This window comes from Amphiura filiformis, chromosome 16 (assembly GCF_039555335.1).
Source record: "Amphiura filiformis chromosome 16, Afil_fr2py, whole genome shotgun sequence".
NCBI lineage: Eukaryota > Metazoa > Echinodermata > Ophiuroidea > Amphilepidida > Amphiuridae > Amphiura > Amphiura filiformis.
The window spans coordinates 10,649,352-10,668,229 of record NC_092643.1 but is presented as its reverse complement, the minus strand read 5'-3'; the positions used below and the strand labels follow the sequence as shown (position 1 = coordinate 10,668,229).

Sequence of the window (18,878 nt, the reverse complement as noted above, 5' to 3'; positions counted from 1 at the left end):
AATGTCTGATCTAACACCTGTCAGTGACGAGATTCTACTGGCCTTTTGTTTGACACTGATTTCGTTACATTCTTCGACGGTGGTATTATCAATAACAAATCCTGCGTTTGATTCGCTTTCGGATGTTACTCTCTCTTGATCTTCATTTGAACAGGGATTGAGAAGGATATCAGATGGAATGCTAGAATCACTGACTATCTCTTTTTGAAATTCATTTGGGGAAATGTCAGATGTAACACAGGTTTGTGACAAGTTTCTATTGTCATTTTGTTTCACACTGCCTTCATTACATTCTTCGCCCGTGGTATTATTACTACAAAATCCTCCGTTTACTTCGATTTCGGATGTTGCCATCTCCGTGGCTTCATTTAAAAATGGGCGCGGAAGGATATCTGAAGGATTACTAGAATCAATGACTTCCTCTTTTGGAATTCATTTGGGGCAATGTCTGATCTTACGCAGGTCTGTGACGAGTTTCTATTGTCTATTTGTTTCACACTGACTTCATTAGATTCTTCGTCGGTGGTATTACTAATAACAATTTCTCCGCTTTCGGATGTTGCCCTCTCTTGATCTTCATTTGAGCATCGCTCCTGCTCCATAGCACATTCTACTGCCTGCGTCAACGCATCAAGTGAGTATTGCTGTGGGTCAACAGCTTGGTCTGGTATCTCTGAGCTTTCATGAGTAGTTTGCCAGTCGTCATCCTGTACCGTCAACATCGATAAATTTTCTATATTGGTATTATTGTTGATGACGTTATTCGACATACCCATAAGTGCTGCCACAGCGGTTTCTGTCTCACTGGTAACCTCTTCTTGATTTTGACAAGCCGTGGTTGCATGAATACTTGTTGCAACTGTGGATGCAGAAGTTTGTTCTATCACGTGACTTTCCGGATCATACATGGAGTTTGGGTGAATAACATGGGAGCTCTGTGATGTATCTGGCACAGTCTCTTCAACAACACTGTCATTAGCTTTCTGCGCTCCTTTTCTATCACCACTGACTTTGGATGTACTATTATCAATGGGAGATTTGGTTTGGAAGACTTCTTCATTACAGCCTCCTTGGGACGTATTGACATACGGAATAGGAAGAAAGTGAGATCCCACAATACTTATTTCATCATCATCTCCTGATGCTTTTGTCCTCGAACTTTCTATGGCCTTTTTGTGTTTCGGACACAAGTTATCATTAACACTTTTTTGATTGGAAGTAAGGTGTCTCATATCTTTCGTTACGACGAGACCTGTTTCTATATTCTTTGCGGAATCTGAAGATAAGAACGGTCTAGTGTCAGTTTTTCTTCGTTTTGATGACAGAAAATTTGATAATATTTCTCTGTTGATTTCATATTCATTTCGTTTTCTCTTCCCTAACTCCTGTTGCACCTGGTTCCTTTGCTTTGAGGTCAAACCGCAAGTGTGTTGGATTGGAATGGCTATTTCCGTGACATCACTTGCTTGTATCAGATCCCTGTCAGATTGGGCGGAATCATGATTAGGTTGGGCGGAATCATGATTACGACTTTGCGATAAATGCGACCCTCCCTTATTGGGGGCTACTAAGTCAGTCACATCGTCCTTGGATTGATTCTTTTCAGAATCGTAAACGGAAGACTCCTGATGTGAAAAATCTGAAAATATATTACGTGTTTCTCCAGGTTTCCCTGCTACCTTTTTAACATGCTTTCCTTTCTTTGATCGACCGCGACCTTTTCTTTTCTTCCCATATTTCGTCGATGTATTTTGGATGCTCACATTTGCATTGTGATCATATTTGGTGGTTTGAATACTCCCTTGTAAATCAGGATCCGGTAGTTCTTCATCACTGCTATTTTCCCCTGATTTGAAGCCGCCGAAAATCACTTGTTTTTGTAGCGATACAAAACACTCCCGGATCTTGCCATCTTTGATAAGTTTCTGGGTTGAACCAGTAGGTGATAAAATGACAGGACTCGAAGGGTAGTAATTATTACCTTCAGCGTCGTTGAATCCTATATCTATAGTTAAAGATAAATCAAGTTGACTTTCTGATGTATTTGCTGCCATTTTGCCAGAACACGACCATAGCAGGTATCTCCCAAGACCTTGTGCAATTTACACAGTTTATTGGTTGGTTGATGTTGAATCTGCGTAAGGAAAATAAATTTGATAACTTTAGTTAATTCAAAGTCATCAAAATAATATGTCAGGTAACAAAATATTAGTAATAAGCTGTTGACAGGTGTATATATATTAGAATTGAATTTCCGTCATATTTACACACAAAATCAAATTAAACGACTGACAATTGATTTACCTGGAGTTGACTAGATGATCAATCCATCTGAATATTCTCATACAAAACTCCCGTTGTGGTGTCTTTGGTGCAAATCAAAATCTCAAATAACCTTCAAAAACACACAAATTCAAAAGACATATGGGTGAAAAACGATCAAAAGAGAATTTTCTTAGTTAGAAAGAAATGTAAATATTAATATTATAATTCCATTCCATCAAGGCATTGACATCAAATTTCTATTTGGGTACCACTGACGGATTTCCTCCAAGATATTAACCTTGCACTCACTCCAAACGGTTAGTAACTACATAAACATTGCCAATAGGGTATTGGATTGGTTTTGAGCGACAAAACAGGCAAAAAATTATAGACGTTTACAAGTTCAGACGTACTTGCCTGTCAAAAACACGAGTTAACTCTATCCTTTTTCTTATTGGCTTATAGATCAATTCATACATAATAAATTATGTCAGGTTATGAAGAGAATTCATTATTAACCTTTGACCCTCAAGTCTTAGAACATATTGTGGCTAATGTGTTGTTATCAAGATGGTTTGTTGTAACAATATCGATAACGCTTGTGTCAAAGACTCGTTATCTTAATTAAAAACCTCCCGTTCAATGTTCAATATCATATCTCATACAGATTCCTGTTAGATGATTGGTTAAAAGTAGGGCACTGTTTACGCTTTAGTGAATTTCGTGAAAATGAGTTATCCCCGGGGCATTAAAAGCGGACTATTGCCCCACAATTTTAACGCACTTTCAAAGTCCATGTCGCAAGTATGATCATACTATTTCTCCATTAAAACAGCTTTCATACACTTTTTGAATCTGAAATTTGGAATCGTTTAGAACTTTAAAGCCTTAATGTACGATTTCCGTCAAATTTTCTTATTCTTTATTCAAAATATTAAAATAATATTAGTAATAACTGCCGGGATGGCTTGCTGGCCATTTTAAGGTAACGTGAAAGAAACCCCACTGGTTATTTTGTATTTTGGCCATTTAACATTCTATGGGAAGACATACAGTCATAATATTTTGAAATTATGACTTTATGTCGAACTTTGCTCTGTTGACCTACAAAGACAACTAAATTCCATTTAGCATTTAGGTGCAAGTTGGGACATGTGTAAACATTATTAAATTACAAATATGCAAAAAAATCAGGTTTGATAAAAATTAACTAATCGATTTCATATCATAAGATACATTATGGCTTTAAATATAAGAATTTGTCGAAAATATCTAATTTTCAATAATATCAATCAATGATCTGTATCAACAATACAAATTACTGACCATGAGGTGCATATCAATAATAAACATCTAAAAAAAGTAACTAACCCCCTTAAATAATGGCCATTATTAAAAAACGGGGATTGTATTACAAATCTGTAAAATGCGTTGGAAGCAGAATTAATTTCTGCACATTTTGACACCTTATTTGTAGCAATATACTAAATATTCCCCGGAAATATTTACGTCACAGCGTACATTTAAATCGATGTAACCCAAGATTTGAAAGTTGCAGTGAATTCTATTGATTTGTATTCAGTATAATGGAAGGAAACCTGTGTAATGATATCTGAGTGTTTTTGTATTGTTAAAGTCAACTTTCAAATCTGGACCACACTACATTAAATTTACCGGTGTTTTATAGGCTATCGTATCAAATGAGGTGTTAAAATGCGCAGAAATAAATTCTGCTTCCAACGCATTTTACAGATTTGTAATACTATACAATACAATACAATTTGAATAATGACCATTATTTAAGGGGGGGGGGTTAGTTACTTTTTTTTCTGGACATCTGAACAAAAACACATGGTCGATATTATCGAGGGACAAAGACATAATTATGGCAGATATCATTGAGGAACAAAGACATATGGTACATACCATTAAAGGACAGAGACACATGGGAGATACTGAGGGCAAAAACATAATTATGGCAGATATCATAGAGGGACAAATTATGTACATACTTTTGAGGGACAGAGACATCCTGCCCTGACAGACTAAACAATGGAGAATGTCGCTAATTAGGCAGAAACATAAGGGTAAATACCACTGACAGACAGATATATATATCTACGCATCGCATACAGACAGAAATATTATGTTACTGACAGACAGAAATATATGGTAAATATACCACTGTCAGACAGAAACATATTCTATATACCAATGCTGCGTACCAGATAGCACTGAAGCTGACACGCAGAAACATATATGTACCAGATACCACTGATCAGCAGGGACATTTGCTTTATCATTACTATTGGAGAGAAAAAATTTATGTTTGATACCACTGATTATGCTCAATACCATTTAAAAACAAACAATACAGAAACTACTGCCAAAAAACCTATACCAGACATCAGGAAGGGACAGTGACATAATGGCAGATACCGTTGAAGAACAGAGGCATAATTATGTCAGATACCATTGAGTGGCAGAGACATACCGTTGAGACACCGAGGCATATGGCAGATACAATTGAGTGGCAGATTGGTATACCGTTGAGAAACAAAGACATAATTATGGCAATTACCATTGAGGAACAAAGACACATGGTAGATACTATCGAGGGACAGAGGCATACTTATGGCAGATATCATTGAGGAACAAAGACATAGTTATGGTAGATACCAGGGACAGAGACGTATATGGTAGATACCGTTGAGAGAGAGACGCTTAATTATGGCAATTACCATTGAGGAGCAAAAACACATGGCAGATACTATTGAGGGACAGAGTCGTAACTATGGCAGATATCATTAAAGAACAAAGACATAATTATGGTAGATACCAGGGATAGAGACGTATATGGTAGATACCGTTGAGGGAGAGCGGCATAATTATGGCAATTACCACTGAGGAACAAAAACACATGGCAGATACTATTGAGGGACAGAGTCGTAACTATGGCAGATATCATTAAGGAACAAAGACATAATTATGGTAGATACCAGGGATAGAGACGTATAATGGTAGATACCGTTGAAGGACAAAGGCATAAATTATGGCAATTACCATTAAGGAACAAAAACACATGGCAGATACTATTGAGGGACAGAGTCGTAACTATGGCAGATATCATTAAGGAACAAAGACATAATTATGGTAGATACCAGGAATAGAGACGTATAATGGTAGATACCGTTGAAGGACAAAGGCAGGCATAATTATGGCAATTACCATTAAGGAACAGAGACACATGTTAGATATTATTATTATTATTGAAGGACAAAGACATAATTATGGCAAATATACTATTAATTTGGCAGATAATTACAATGCTTAACCCCACAATCCTACAACGAACGAGCAAAGAATATAACTATTTTTAGAACACAACCTCATTAATGATGGAGTGATAGAAAAGATGTAAGCTTAATATATTTCTAACGTGAGTGGCCTTAATTTGTTTTTTATTAATCGGTATTTTGAAATCTGCGAAACAAACATGATATTACATTTAAATTAGTTTATATTTTTGAGATTAAAACAGCTTTACCCTTTGCCAAATTGCTATCATGGCATGAAGACAGTCAGACAGACAGACAGACAGACAAATACAGACTGATACTTAAAGCCTTAATGTACGATCTTATAATATGAAATTGGTTAATTGTTTTCAAACCTGATTTTTTGGGCATATTTGTAATGTTTACACATGTCCCAACTTGCACCTGAATGGAATGAGTCAAATTAGTTGTGTTTGCAGGTCAACAGAGCAAAGTACATCATAATTCAAAGAATTATGATATTATGCCTCCTATAGAACTGGGTGTTAAACGGCCAAAATAACCAGCAGGTTTTTTTTATCACTTTACCTTGTTTTTTCAGCTCAAAATGGACAGAAACGATTCCCGATTATTATTACTAGAATTATTTCAGTATTTTTTGAAGAAAATCGTACATTAATGCTTTAACACGGATACATACACACATTCGGAAGTAAAAACCAAATTACGTATATTTTACCTGTAGCATACTATTGTTGTGTAATTGCACGTACGCTAGCAATACTACGTGTACAAAACGATATTCGCACTTAAGCATATTTGTTTCTATGGAAATCCTATTCAAAGATGAGGGACCAAAGCAATTGACTTTGGTAAAAATAGATGCTTTCTGGTCAGCTTTCGTGACATTCATAATTAAGTCTATTGTATCAGCAGTGAATACTAACGCCTTGAAAATATTTCTTCGGTTGAATGTGTTGTTATTGGTCATGCATGGTCATTAGTCATGTATGAAATGACTAGGAAATTCCATTTCAGCTGATTATACCCATCATGTTGTAAAATATTATCGTCTTGTTGGCGGTATTGACTATTGGCAGTCTCATACCCACGTCATCATCATAATTATCCATGAACATGAAGATTTTGCATAGGTTAATAGCTTAAATGAGATATACTTGGATTATTTATTGATTGATTGATTTCCTTGTAGATAGTCAACGTGAATTTACATACCACAAGTCAATTTTCAATTATCGTTCGCGTACAGTAGGAACGGTAGACAGTCAGCCTTAAAATGAAGGTTTAAAGATAATATGATAACACAAAATGTTAACATTCTTGTCCATTATTTGCAAGTTTGCACTCTAAAAATACTGGATTAATGTTAAGAAATTTGAACAAAATTTAAATCTGAACAGTTGAAGTGTTGGGAAAGTTGCTTGTGTTACTTTCCATTGAACTGAACATTAAGAATGATGTTACTATCAATCCTCCATGACTGAGGCTGCGATATGTGGACGATACGCACATCGTCATTAATCAATCTCGTGTATACATTAGCATAATGTATTATAAATTATAGATTGAAAGCACAGGATTCATGAACACTGTTTTCAAAAAGCTCCGACAAAGCGTTTAATGTAGAATTTTGAAACCAAAAGGTGGGATTGTTTGGTATGAGTGTGCACGTTGTTGAAGGACACATTTTACATAAGTACACGTATGGGCAGTACAAAATAATTCTTTGGAGGAATGGGCGTTAAAATTATAATGGTATATTTTGGGTTGTCATAGCAAGGATATTGACACCCTAATGCGTTTCTATTTTTTTTATAGCCCAATTGGTATTTTTGCCCGGTCCCAATTACCATCAACATCTGCCTATTATTTTGTTCGTATCTGTTTGCTATAACTATAAAATATTCATTGGCTCACATGAAAGTCAATCTTTGTATCACCTGGCTGAAATGTTGATTAAGTCAATGTGTTATTTCTGTACCTTACGCGTTAAAGTATAGCAGGCGTTGCACATGAGCATAGTTATACATCTGCATGTCGTTATTAAAAGGTTCGCTAGTCTAAAAAACAGTACCTTAACGCTAAAATTACGCGTGCCCTAACCCTAAACCTTGCCCTAACCTAAACCGTTACCCTAATTCCTACCCTAACTATTCTAACTTTTATGTTGTGCACTATCGAACTTTTGTCGGACTAGAGAACCTTATTTTCGGATTAACGAACGTTGTTATCAATAGGAAATCTTTGGACAAGCGTATGCGCATACACACCGTTTATAAATGTGTTTACCATTCATATCTACTACTATACTCCTCGATTTAACCATAAAAGACAAGAATTGTATTGCAGATGCAAAAGCCAGCCCTGCAAACAATTCAACATAACGGATAACACTTGTATACTAGCTTATACGATAAAAACTATAGTATAACACGATCATTTCTTATACTAATTGCAGACACTCGAACACGGTAGTATTAACATGTTTAGTGTTAATAATTGATATTACGTCACAAAGACCTCTATGAACGTGTTATAATGATAATCACATGCAATGCATTTTTAAGTGCACGTGTATTTACAGAAATATCGCGTTAAAGTGTACAAAAAGCTTGGTAAATTTGTCACTATAATATTACTTAAAATAGAGTATTTCTTACTCACAGATATGACAATTGCATGGGATTTGCATAAAATTAACCTACCTGTCGATTGATATTCTACAGGATTCTGTCGTAGTATATTCCCGCCAATGGTGTATCTGCAAAATAATAATTGAAAGGAAATTTGGCAAATATTCAGGCTTTTATTGGTTGCACACTAAAATAAGACCATATCAATGACGCCATTATGAGATCCAAATTGGTTTCAATACGGAAGCACTGCTTGTATTTCATGTTTTGTTTACAAGTTAGCCAGCCTTTCAGCAAAATTAAAGCAGACGATAGTACCGAATTGCTTTGACCACGTGCTCAGATATTATTGGATAAGTCGGCTTCACTGCGTTATAGCGAGCCTTTGAAAGCAATTCCTGGGAGCAATTCATCAGTGAAGATTATCATTAAGCTATATGTTTTATTACATGGTAATTTGCACCCTCCTTACATTGATGGTTATTGTGTATGGACGGCGGAGTTATGGTGAGACTGACTGAATCATCTTAATTTCATTATTGTACAGTGTACTATATTATTGAATTGAACAAATTTAAATCCACAATATAACATGTATTTCACATTATAAAAGCGAGTGGTATGACACGTCCAGTTTTAACCATTTAACTAAAAAGCTGCAGTGCACTTCTTAATAATATTGATATTATAGGAAATGAGTAAAGGAAGCCAATGATTTAATTTATTTCCTATGTCTGCGGTGCAATTGTGTTAAAGACAATAATATATCAAATAATATATCAAAACGAAAGACAGACTCATATCAATTATGGGGCTCTCCCTTATTATGCTTATAGAGAACCCGTACATCCTCTTGTGTGTCAGCTTCATTTTTCTCAATATACGAGTGCAAACACCCCTTAAATTACGGTAATTCTATTTGAATATCGAGAAAAGTGATTTTTAAAGTTTACACGACTTAATTATTCTAATTTAACTTGTTTAACTTGTTTTGTTACCCGTTTTGTGTTTGGTACTCAAATTATATAACTTGACTGACTATTATTATAAATGTCTTTTAATTGTCAATTTCATCTTATCTAAATGATTATAATGACCATAATTTCATCTTTTTTTCTCGTGAAATTTATATTTGGACTATTACATTTCTTTTATATTATTGTATGTTGTACGTTAATATCCAAAGCTCCTATGTGCCTAGCACTAATTAGACTACCCTAGTGAATGAAGGCTTTGTAAAGCAACGAATACATAATTAAACAATAGTGTTCATGTCACATCTTTGATATGACTTGGCGAAATGTGTACGCTACAATATTGATTTTGAGATGAAGACAAAAATGTTCAAATTCGTTTAAAATCTTGATAATAATAGACTCCGAGGTGTTTTTTTTTATCATGCACGTGATAATACTGTCTTAGTGTCTTTTATAATTCTGTGGTATGGTAGATAATAATTTGATGTAAAGACAGCTAGTATTTTCTTATATTTACTGTCGGTTTGTGGATATTTTTATTCTGGTGGTGTAATTTTGATTTGATTTAAAAATTATCAGATGGCACTCTCTGTAATGCGATTTTATGGTTGAGAACACCTTCAGATACTTATAATGCTATTTAAATAATAATAAATATAATAAAAGTAATAATAATACACTAACACTAATAATAATAATAATAATAATAATAATAATAATAATAATAATAATAATAAAAATTTGTATAGCATTATTCATTGTATATACTGATCATATTGATCTAATCATTTCATACATATTGTTTGCGTATATTGATTTACTTTAATGCTTGTAGCCAATATTATTATTTTGTATTTATGTATGCCATTGATTGTATATCGAGGGCTTAGAGCTTAGGGCTTAAACAATGTCCATTTGTTTTCGCAATTACATGTTACTCATTTCGGCGACAAATGTACGGTTAATTATGCCCTCCATAATAAATGCAAGTGACTTTGGGGTATATGCATGGTCACTTGAACAGGTAACCAATTAAGTCTTTTGTATCGGCAGTGAATAATAACGTCTTGGAAATATTTTCTCGGTTGAATGTTGAACCAAACTAACCAATACATATTATAAGTTAATAATGATAATAACTAATAATGATAATAACAAAATAATACAATATAAATGAACGGGTTATGAAACCATATAAATTAGAAGAATACCGTATAAAAAAACGATGTGAAGCATCAATCTAATTGGCACGTGTATCCAATGTGGCTGTCAGTGTAATTTTTATTTCGCATTATTCGCACTAGAGCAACAACATTTGACTAAAGATACATGATACGGTCAATCAATCGCACCTAGTATTAATTACTATCACGTTACCAAACACCTATAAATCAAGTCGTTTATGTGCAAAAATAATAGATTAAAGAATATAAAGAGTTTACAGAAAGATATCAGTTTACAGAATGAAGCATTAAAATATTGGTTGGTTCTCCTCTCTCATATCATGTCACATGATAGTACGTTTAATACGATCCGTGTCGTAAATGCAATCATTTTTATGTAGCGACTCAAAGTCATTATTATGTGCGTCATCGACAGCATGACTCATTACTGCATTATTTCCAATTTGTTCACAAGACTTAACATAGTCTTTGTTGAATATCAATGGATAAATGGATATGTCCTTGAAAGCATATAATTCTTACTAATATGACTCGTATCATCCAGTCTTTCACCAACAAATGAAAAAAAAAAAAAAATTTATATCTGCTACACTATTTCACCAACAACTGATGTAAACAAACAAACAAACAAACAAACAAACAAACAAACAAGCAAACAAACAATTCAAATTTAGATATATATATATATATATATATATATATATATATATATATATATACACCCCCATGAAAAATAAACAACAGCGCACCACACACACTGTTCTGTGATTAATTCACCATCCATGCCCATTTGCCTTTGATTGTTTTAGCACGGTTATCATAACAGGTATCGAGAAAATACAATTTTTGCTTACATCACAAGTCAACCAACCAACTGCTTCATCCAGCAGTACTCGAAGGACTCTTGTCAAAGACGTGCGACTTTATTTGGAGAACAACTTCCCTTTTGCAGGTGGTCTATTGAACAATGGCCTCGTATGCAATGAGCAAGTATTAGTTCAACCTGCTATATGTATGCTCTGTGCGCGGGCAACGCCGTTATTTCCCACCAAAGTTGTTCGTTGAAGGTCATGTTTTCTTAGTGCTCAATGAAGGGTGACATTTTGCATATAATTTACCATTGTAGTCTTTGCAATTTCAAAAAGTTTTGTTACAAAAGAAGGTCAGCTATAGCTTTTGTGTGTTTAAATAAACTTACTCAAAGCAACACAACTGAATCGAATCTTAAATTTTGTAACTATAATTTATATTTTCTCACTCTTTGCAAGATTTTGATAAATTTACATGAATTCACTGCATGTTACACTGCATTCCTCAGTTTTCTTATATTCCGGCGAACATGCAAAGCAAAAAGTACGCAATCAGAAATAATTCTGATGCTTGTTGATATTACTAACAAAAAAAAATCCGTTTTCCATATATTATGGCTAGAAACCTTTAAAATATAATAATGGGTGCATTACATATAAATGCAAATGTGTATTCCTCCGTATGTTAGACATTCCACTTGTGCGACACGATAATCAATTCTTGAGCGAACAACAGAGTCCGGATTATTCTAATGAAAGTCAATCCACAGTTTCCCGTTACATTAATTTTTTCAAGATTGAGTTGGTGACTTTTTCATTATTCATTATTTTCTTGGTGAAATACGGTATGTATGTTGTAAGTTAATATTACCAAAACACTGTCCTTACTGTCCTCCTATGTAAGTACACGTACTGCAGTTTTAACTCTTTTATATTAATTTGCTTGTTTGCTGTATTTAACAAAGCATGTTTTTCAAAACACAAGAAATTGTCTTGACTATATTAAAAGACTAGTATGTCGCATACATGTAATTATGTCCAAACCAGTATGTTCATGGTAAAACAAAACTGCAACGCTAGCCACGAACGATGTCATGAGTGCATTATATCGGCCCATTTATCCAAAAGAAAAGGATGTTTAAAATACGTTTTTCTTGATGAGAAATATTTTCATATAGTTTTTGTTTCTTTAAAACAAATTCAAATTGATCAAATAATGAAATATTGGAAATAGTTAATTATTTTACTGGCAATTTTCCGAGATATTAACGGGAAATTGGGAATCAACTTTCAAATAACCTGCCCTTGTGAATTATAATAGGGTTCAATACAGTTAGCTCAATCGTTAAGGCGTTCGACTATGGTGCGAGACGTTGCGGGTTCGAACTCTGGCGGTGCATAGTATGCTCTCGTGGAAAATTTGAACTAGCTTGAAGTTTCCCTGGACAAGGAACTTACTGCTAATTGTTTCGTTGTAACCCGTACGAAACTCGGGGCGCTGATCCTGATTCCGATGGTTATTTGTGGAATGTCTAGGGAGTGCGCTCTTGTAGCAGCAAAGTCCCTGATTTGTTGTTAAAATGGTTTATGGAATAATGTGGGGCCGTAGTGGTCAGCGACAACCTGTAAAGTGTGCTGAGGCTTGTGGATCAATGTCTAGGCGTTGTGCCTATGCGTAGCGCACTATAAATCACTGTTGTTGTTTTTTAATACAGAAGGGTTAGGTTAGGATATTGACTGGGTTTAATAGTTCAGTGTTAAATTTACCATGTCGAACAAATTAAGAGTCGAGAAACCGAAGGGCTTCTTGGAAATGCCATAATGACTAGGTCTATATATTGCCGTTGATGCCTTAAGTAGGGTTACCAGCAAATGTGGAGCTATTTGTACATTTCAGTGTTCATATTCATTGAAGAGACTCATCACTCGACAATACACTTAATGTTTTGAAAAGCCCCATTACTCATCACAAAAATAACATGTGTAACGAAAACAATTCAAGCTGGTTACCACGAAGATAAATCATTTTACGCAGCAAATCCGTTTCTATGACAACAATGTATTTCAGTATTTTAGTATAAACTTATCACATAATTGTTCAAACGGATTATATACAATTTACTAAAGTGCACAATTTCAAATTACTGTTTATTATTATTATTAATATTATTATTATTATTTTATTATTATTATTATTATTATTATTATTATTATTATTATTATTATTTACACTGTGTATTTTTTTACAAGGTGATTTCGCATTTAAAGGGGTATTTCGTGATTTTAGCATCTTCTTTTTTGGGTAAGTTCAAAATATATCCATAAAAATAGCTTTATATTTTCAAAATTTTAATTAATTCGGACATTGAAACTGTGAGTCCATGTATTATTTGCCACAAATTGGAAGATATATCTTTGGCAAACGACCGACTCTGCTAGAAATTGTATGCCCACAAACATTTTCTTAGTTCTATGTTAAATTCAGTTTCACTGACGAGTATATTTCATTTTTATTTTCATTTTGGATTGGATTAATTTATTTCTTCAACAATTTTGGTTTCGGTATCAAACTCAGAAATATTGCGAACCATTTAGCACATCCTATGTTCTCAAATAGCGTCCTTTCCTTAAACCGCAATGTGACTTTGGTTTCTGTCATTTTTAGATTTTTTCCTTTCGTTACTAAATGATCTTGTTTCGATATTAAAACATAACATGTGGCCAATATGATAATAACTCATAAAACAACATAAAATACTGCTATTCACCATACTGTCCTGAGCATCATTCGCAAGATGAATGAACTATATATTCTTTCTTCCATACATCCCTATGAAGACATGTCCTTAATCTCCTACACAATTTTAAGTCGCCGAGTTGTTTTACGCCAAAAATAATGATGTCGCCCGTGTTATATGAAACGATAGATGCACGACAGCGGCTAAATCGATACCTTTATTTTCATTCTTAAACACTTCAATTCAAATAAAAATATCGTAAGTATACCAAATCTCATCAAGGTCGAGCTTAGTTGGAGTCATCTGGGTCTCGACGCTCAAGAAGTCTTAAAATGCCGTGCCAAGTATGCCAAGTAAGAAGTGGGGCTAAAACAAAATCAAATGTATAAAGGTTATCCACTTTAATCATGCATGACTTCTAACAAAAGGCGCTGATTCCCGTAGTATTCCTCATTCAAACCAATTCAATGTACGACCTCGGAGTTACCTGCATGGCTTTGGTGGGGGCTATTTTGAAGCAGTCATGGTTGCACATGCAGGTGCTTCTTTTGAAAGTCCTAAACAAGGTATAGCAGTCGCTGATAGGATTCGCAACTTATAGAACACGGATAACCTCTACTGTAACTGTTACTGAAGACCTCATGTTCCTTTTTCTTTTCTGTAAAGGATGATCCCGCATTCAACCATCATTTAGTGTTTGATTTGGATTTTCAGCACCGTTCAGAAAGTCACGCAGTGCTGGGTACATGTACATGGAGATCTCACCGACTGGTAAAAACAACTGTTGGAGTAAGGCAAGGATGTATAATATCCCCTCAATTATTCATCATTTTGGTAGAGCTTCTGGTGTTGTATGTGCCACTTATGACACAATAAGATATAAATCTTAGAGATTTTTTTCCCATAAGAGGACAACTAAATGCCTGCGCAAAATCCTAGGATTACGTCTTTAAAAAAATAAGGAACACTGAAATCAGAAAAGCCCTCAGCTTACGTATCACACAAAAAAGAATGTGATTCTTATGTCATATCATAAAATCCTGAAATATGCATGTCATATGAAATAAAGTCACCCTAAATGTGGAACAGACAAAAGATAACTGTAAGACAGCAAACATCACTTCCATCACAGAAGCTGTGAAGAGTACCTCATGGCCATGTGATATTAAAACCATTACATGCATTGTAAAGCAGATGGTAAGGTTCCCGCACTCGTATATGTCAACGTATTAGGATAAGGTCAATAATAACCCTGAAGTTTGTCAGTTGAAGTTTTGATATAGACGAACAACATACATGTCACTGATTTTATCGTTTTTATTACAGGACAATACTGGAGGTTTATAATCTTGAAATGCCGAATGTTCGAGCTAGGTTAACACAAAAATGGCAACAACTAAGTTGCCTTTGTGTGTTTTGCACCGTTTTGGTGACCACAAAATGTTAAGCACTAAGACATAAACTTATTTAACCTTGTTAACCTACTATTAAACAAAGAGTTTATTCAATATTTTGCTTCTATTATCTTGGTCGGGAGCTGTCGGGCTGACGTCACAAAGGGGAAATAGCTTTGTAAAACCAGTGTGCGCATGTGCAGTTCCCCTTTCTCGAGCTGGTTGCTATGCGCGCGCTTGTGCAAAGGGGACAAAGGGGACAATGTTCCCGGATGTCCGAACGAGTGAATACAGCAATCAAATTCAAACCCGGAAGAGAAAGACATCAGAAAAATATAATTTGCCTCACTTCCTTGTATAACTTACATGAAACTTAAGTTTGTCAGCAAGGTTGGATATCATGGATATGGATAAAAAATATATTTGATACATGTCACTGGTCATTAGGAAACGAATTTGGAGAAAACCTGTTAATAAAATACTATGCTGAGCCACCAGCCTGGGTGGCTCACGCTCCAGTAATTTCAGATGATTGAGCTCAGTAATACATCAAAGAATGTCTTCCAATTCATGAAAACAAATAGATAATCAGCTTATCGGATTAAAAGCTTAGAGGGAAGGTCTTGCTGCTCAGCGAGTGTTTGTAATTATCAGAAGGTTTTCTCCAAATTCATTCTCTAATGTGATATACCCATTTATTAAAGGATAATACTGGAATTGTCTAATCATGGAATGACGACTGTCCACATACAAATTTAGCAATACCGTAAACTCGATAGTTAGCATATGTGCTTACTATCAAGCGCTTTTGAAAAAGCTTTGAAAACATGAAATTGTACCAAAGTCCGACGCTTTACCAACTGAGCTAATGGGGTTCGTATATAACTATTAACTATGTGTATTATAGTTGATTTGCTGAAAACCATTTACACTCCTCTTGATGTTTGCATGTTTTAAAAGCATTCGATAGTAAGCACATATATGCCACCTATCGAATGTTTACGGTACGTTATTTTACCTTTTGCCTAGACCGTTTTGGAAGACATAAACTTATTTCACTTAAAATAAATAGTTTATTCAACATTCAATTCAAACCCGGAAAGAACAAAAATCAGAAACAATATATTTATTTTGTCTCACTTCCTTGTATCAGTTACAATGTACATGGATTCTGGCTTCAGTTTTCATTCAGTGTAAGCAAACCACAATTTTTCTTTACATGTAGCTTTAGCGATATATAAACCGTATTTTCCCTTCGAATGCCTAGCTTACCTAATTATTTAGTTTACAAAGCACGCGCTTTTGTTCGGTACAGATTTGGTACTAAATCTGAATTTACGCAACTTGAATCTCTGAACTGTTTTTGTAGCTTTTAGCTCTTGTATGAATTTTAGTTTGAAAGACGGGTATATTCCGCGAAATAATATTAAGGCAGAGAAAGAAGGTGAGCGAATGATTAAAGCAATATAAAAATTACAATTACCCCATAATTCTTATATTATAATTTCTTAGATTATATGTTATGATACCTATATTCTTATCTTTATAGTAATATTGTTTTTGCGATTTAATATATCTTTAAAATAATACATAACTTACATTAGTTCAACTGGTAATCCATTGGCGTCTACACTGAAACTTAAAACCACGCAATGCTAGAATAAATACACCTGCGACAAAATTTCTGAACTTGTGTATTTGTACAACTATTGAACCTATGTAAAAATGAGCTGCGATGCTTGGCAGCATAAATTAAATAGAGACATTCTTAAAAAGTGGTGAACCAGAAAAAACGTCGACCTGAACTATTATTCTAATCTGCACAGTAATATAAATGGAATCCAAAGTAAACCGTTAACAAGTTTCGGTCAAAATTGAGAATAAACCAGTTATTTATGTTGACTACGATATACGTAATTGGTATTTTAAACTAAGTAAAAATCGGCTTTACTTATGACATTAATTACTAGCATATAAAAGTGTGCACATAGAATTTTCGTTATTATTATACTTCAATTGTCATTATAGCACTAATCAGTGGGACAAAAAAATGCCATCAATCATTTTAATATCATTATCCGTATTTTTGCGATTGTATGTATAATGGACAGGTGCATAGAGCATCCTGTTCGGATAATAATAATAATAATGAAAAAAAAAGCGCAGTGATTTATAGTGCGCTATGCACAGGCACAACGCATAGACGTTGATCCATAAGCCTCAGCACACTTTAGGTTGTCGCTGACCACTACGGCCCTTCATTCCATAAGGCCATAGGTGAAAATATCACTTTTGAGATAAATTTATGGTTGTAACTTGTATGTACCAATTACCATGATTAATTTACAGGTATGTAAATGTATACATTGCTGGAATGGGTAAAGAACGGAGCTTACAATGACCAAAACTTGAAATCAATATTCAGGGTGTGCGACAAAATATACAGCGTGTACCAATTAACTTTTAATGAACATGTTGTATAGTTTTAATTTGCTTAAAATACTTTCAGTAAATGGTTTAAGACACAAATAACACATAGCAACCCAGAGAGAGTAGCTACAAATTATCTGTTCATTACAAGCAACTCTGAAAATCGACTGTTTTGAATTGAATGGAAAAAGACATGGAGTGACCCATAAACCAGCTCGTTAGTCTAATTAATGAATTGAAATTACACAAAATACTTAAAACTTTAATTGCTATATGATTGTTGTCAAATCATGAGTTTTTAAATCATAAAAGGGAATACAAGTATGTCACGTCATCAAACTCGTGCTGGGCCCTTTCCATACAGTTTGTATGGCTCCGTGTCCACTCCTCCTCCAACCAAGGAGGTTATAAGCTGAATTAATCATAAAAGATATTAGCAGCAATCGTTCGTTTCAAATAATAAGTTTTGGTATTGGTTTGGTTTTGATCACGTAGTTTCCTATTATCCTGCCTAAGCTCTTGACTGACGTCAGTAACGATATCTCTGCCTGTACCCTTTGTTAGAAACTGTAAATTTGTAAAAAGCAGTTTCGGTTTTCATTTCAGTTTGTTACATGTTCGTAAAACCGCAGAATATCAGGTTTGAAGATACCTTGATCAAAGTAGATAACAAAAGAAGTTTTTAAATTTCGCAGAGCAATATTCACAAGCAGAGAAGTCGAACAAGTCAATCTACATTTGAAAGCGTGGGTTTGATTTCCGAATAAGTCTTAGCTTATTTCCCTGTGAAAAAATATAGATCATCGAAATATTTCAACCGAAATTACAAAAGAATAGACACTTGAAGCCCACCTGAGTGTCTATTCATATGAATATCGCATATGCGGGGATGTATAGACCTTAATTTGTATCAAATTAGAAAAGAAGAAGCATGCTTTCCATTAGCCCTAACGCCCCAGTTGCTTTTTGGCGAGGGGGAAGAAAAGAAGGAGGAAAGTGCCTATTCTTTTGCACCATTGAGGTCCCGGGTTCATGCCCCGGCGTGGCCCAGGGTCTCATGTGCACTTGTTTGATCCCGATTCCATGCTCGCTCTCGCAGGTTTTCCCCGGGATCTCCGGTTTCCTCCTGCTTTACAAAAATCGGTGAAT

At 34.6% G+C, this 18,878-nt stretch overlaps 1 protein-coding gene across 2 annotated transcripts; it reads right to left on the bottom strand.

The window, feature by feature from the left end:
- Window positions 1–289: 289 nt before the first annotated feature.
- On the bottom strand, window positions 290–17,102 carry LOC140135547 (uncharacterized). 2 transcript variants are annotated; one of them, XM_072157084.1, is made up of 4 exons: window positions 16,899–17,102; window positions 8,270–8,325; window positions 2,305–2,395; window positions 290–2,134 (listed from the first exon to the last, which is right to left on the bottom strand). In XM_072157084.1, the coding sequence occupies exon 4, from the start codon at window positions 2,052–2,054 to the stop codon at window positions 369–371; it is 1,686 nt and encodes a 561-aa protein (XP_072013185.1). In that variant the 5' UTR covers window positions 2,055–2,134; window positions 2,305–2,395; window positions 8,270–8,325; window positions 16,899–17,102; the 3' UTR covers window positions 290–368. The 2 variants fall into 2 exon arrangements, with proteins under 2 accessions (XP_072013185.1, XP_072013186.1); XM_072157085.1 differs by lacking the exon at window positions 16,899–17,102 and adding an exon at window positions 11,213–11,318.
- Between the last annotated feature and the right edge of the window lie 1,776 nt (window positions 17,103–18,878).

What these genes read in the sequence shown, in the direction of transcription:
- LOC140135547 (XM_072157084.1), bottom strand. Translation starts at nt 2,054, where the DNA reads ATGGCAGCAAATACATCAGAAAGTCAACTTGATTTATCTTTAACTATA.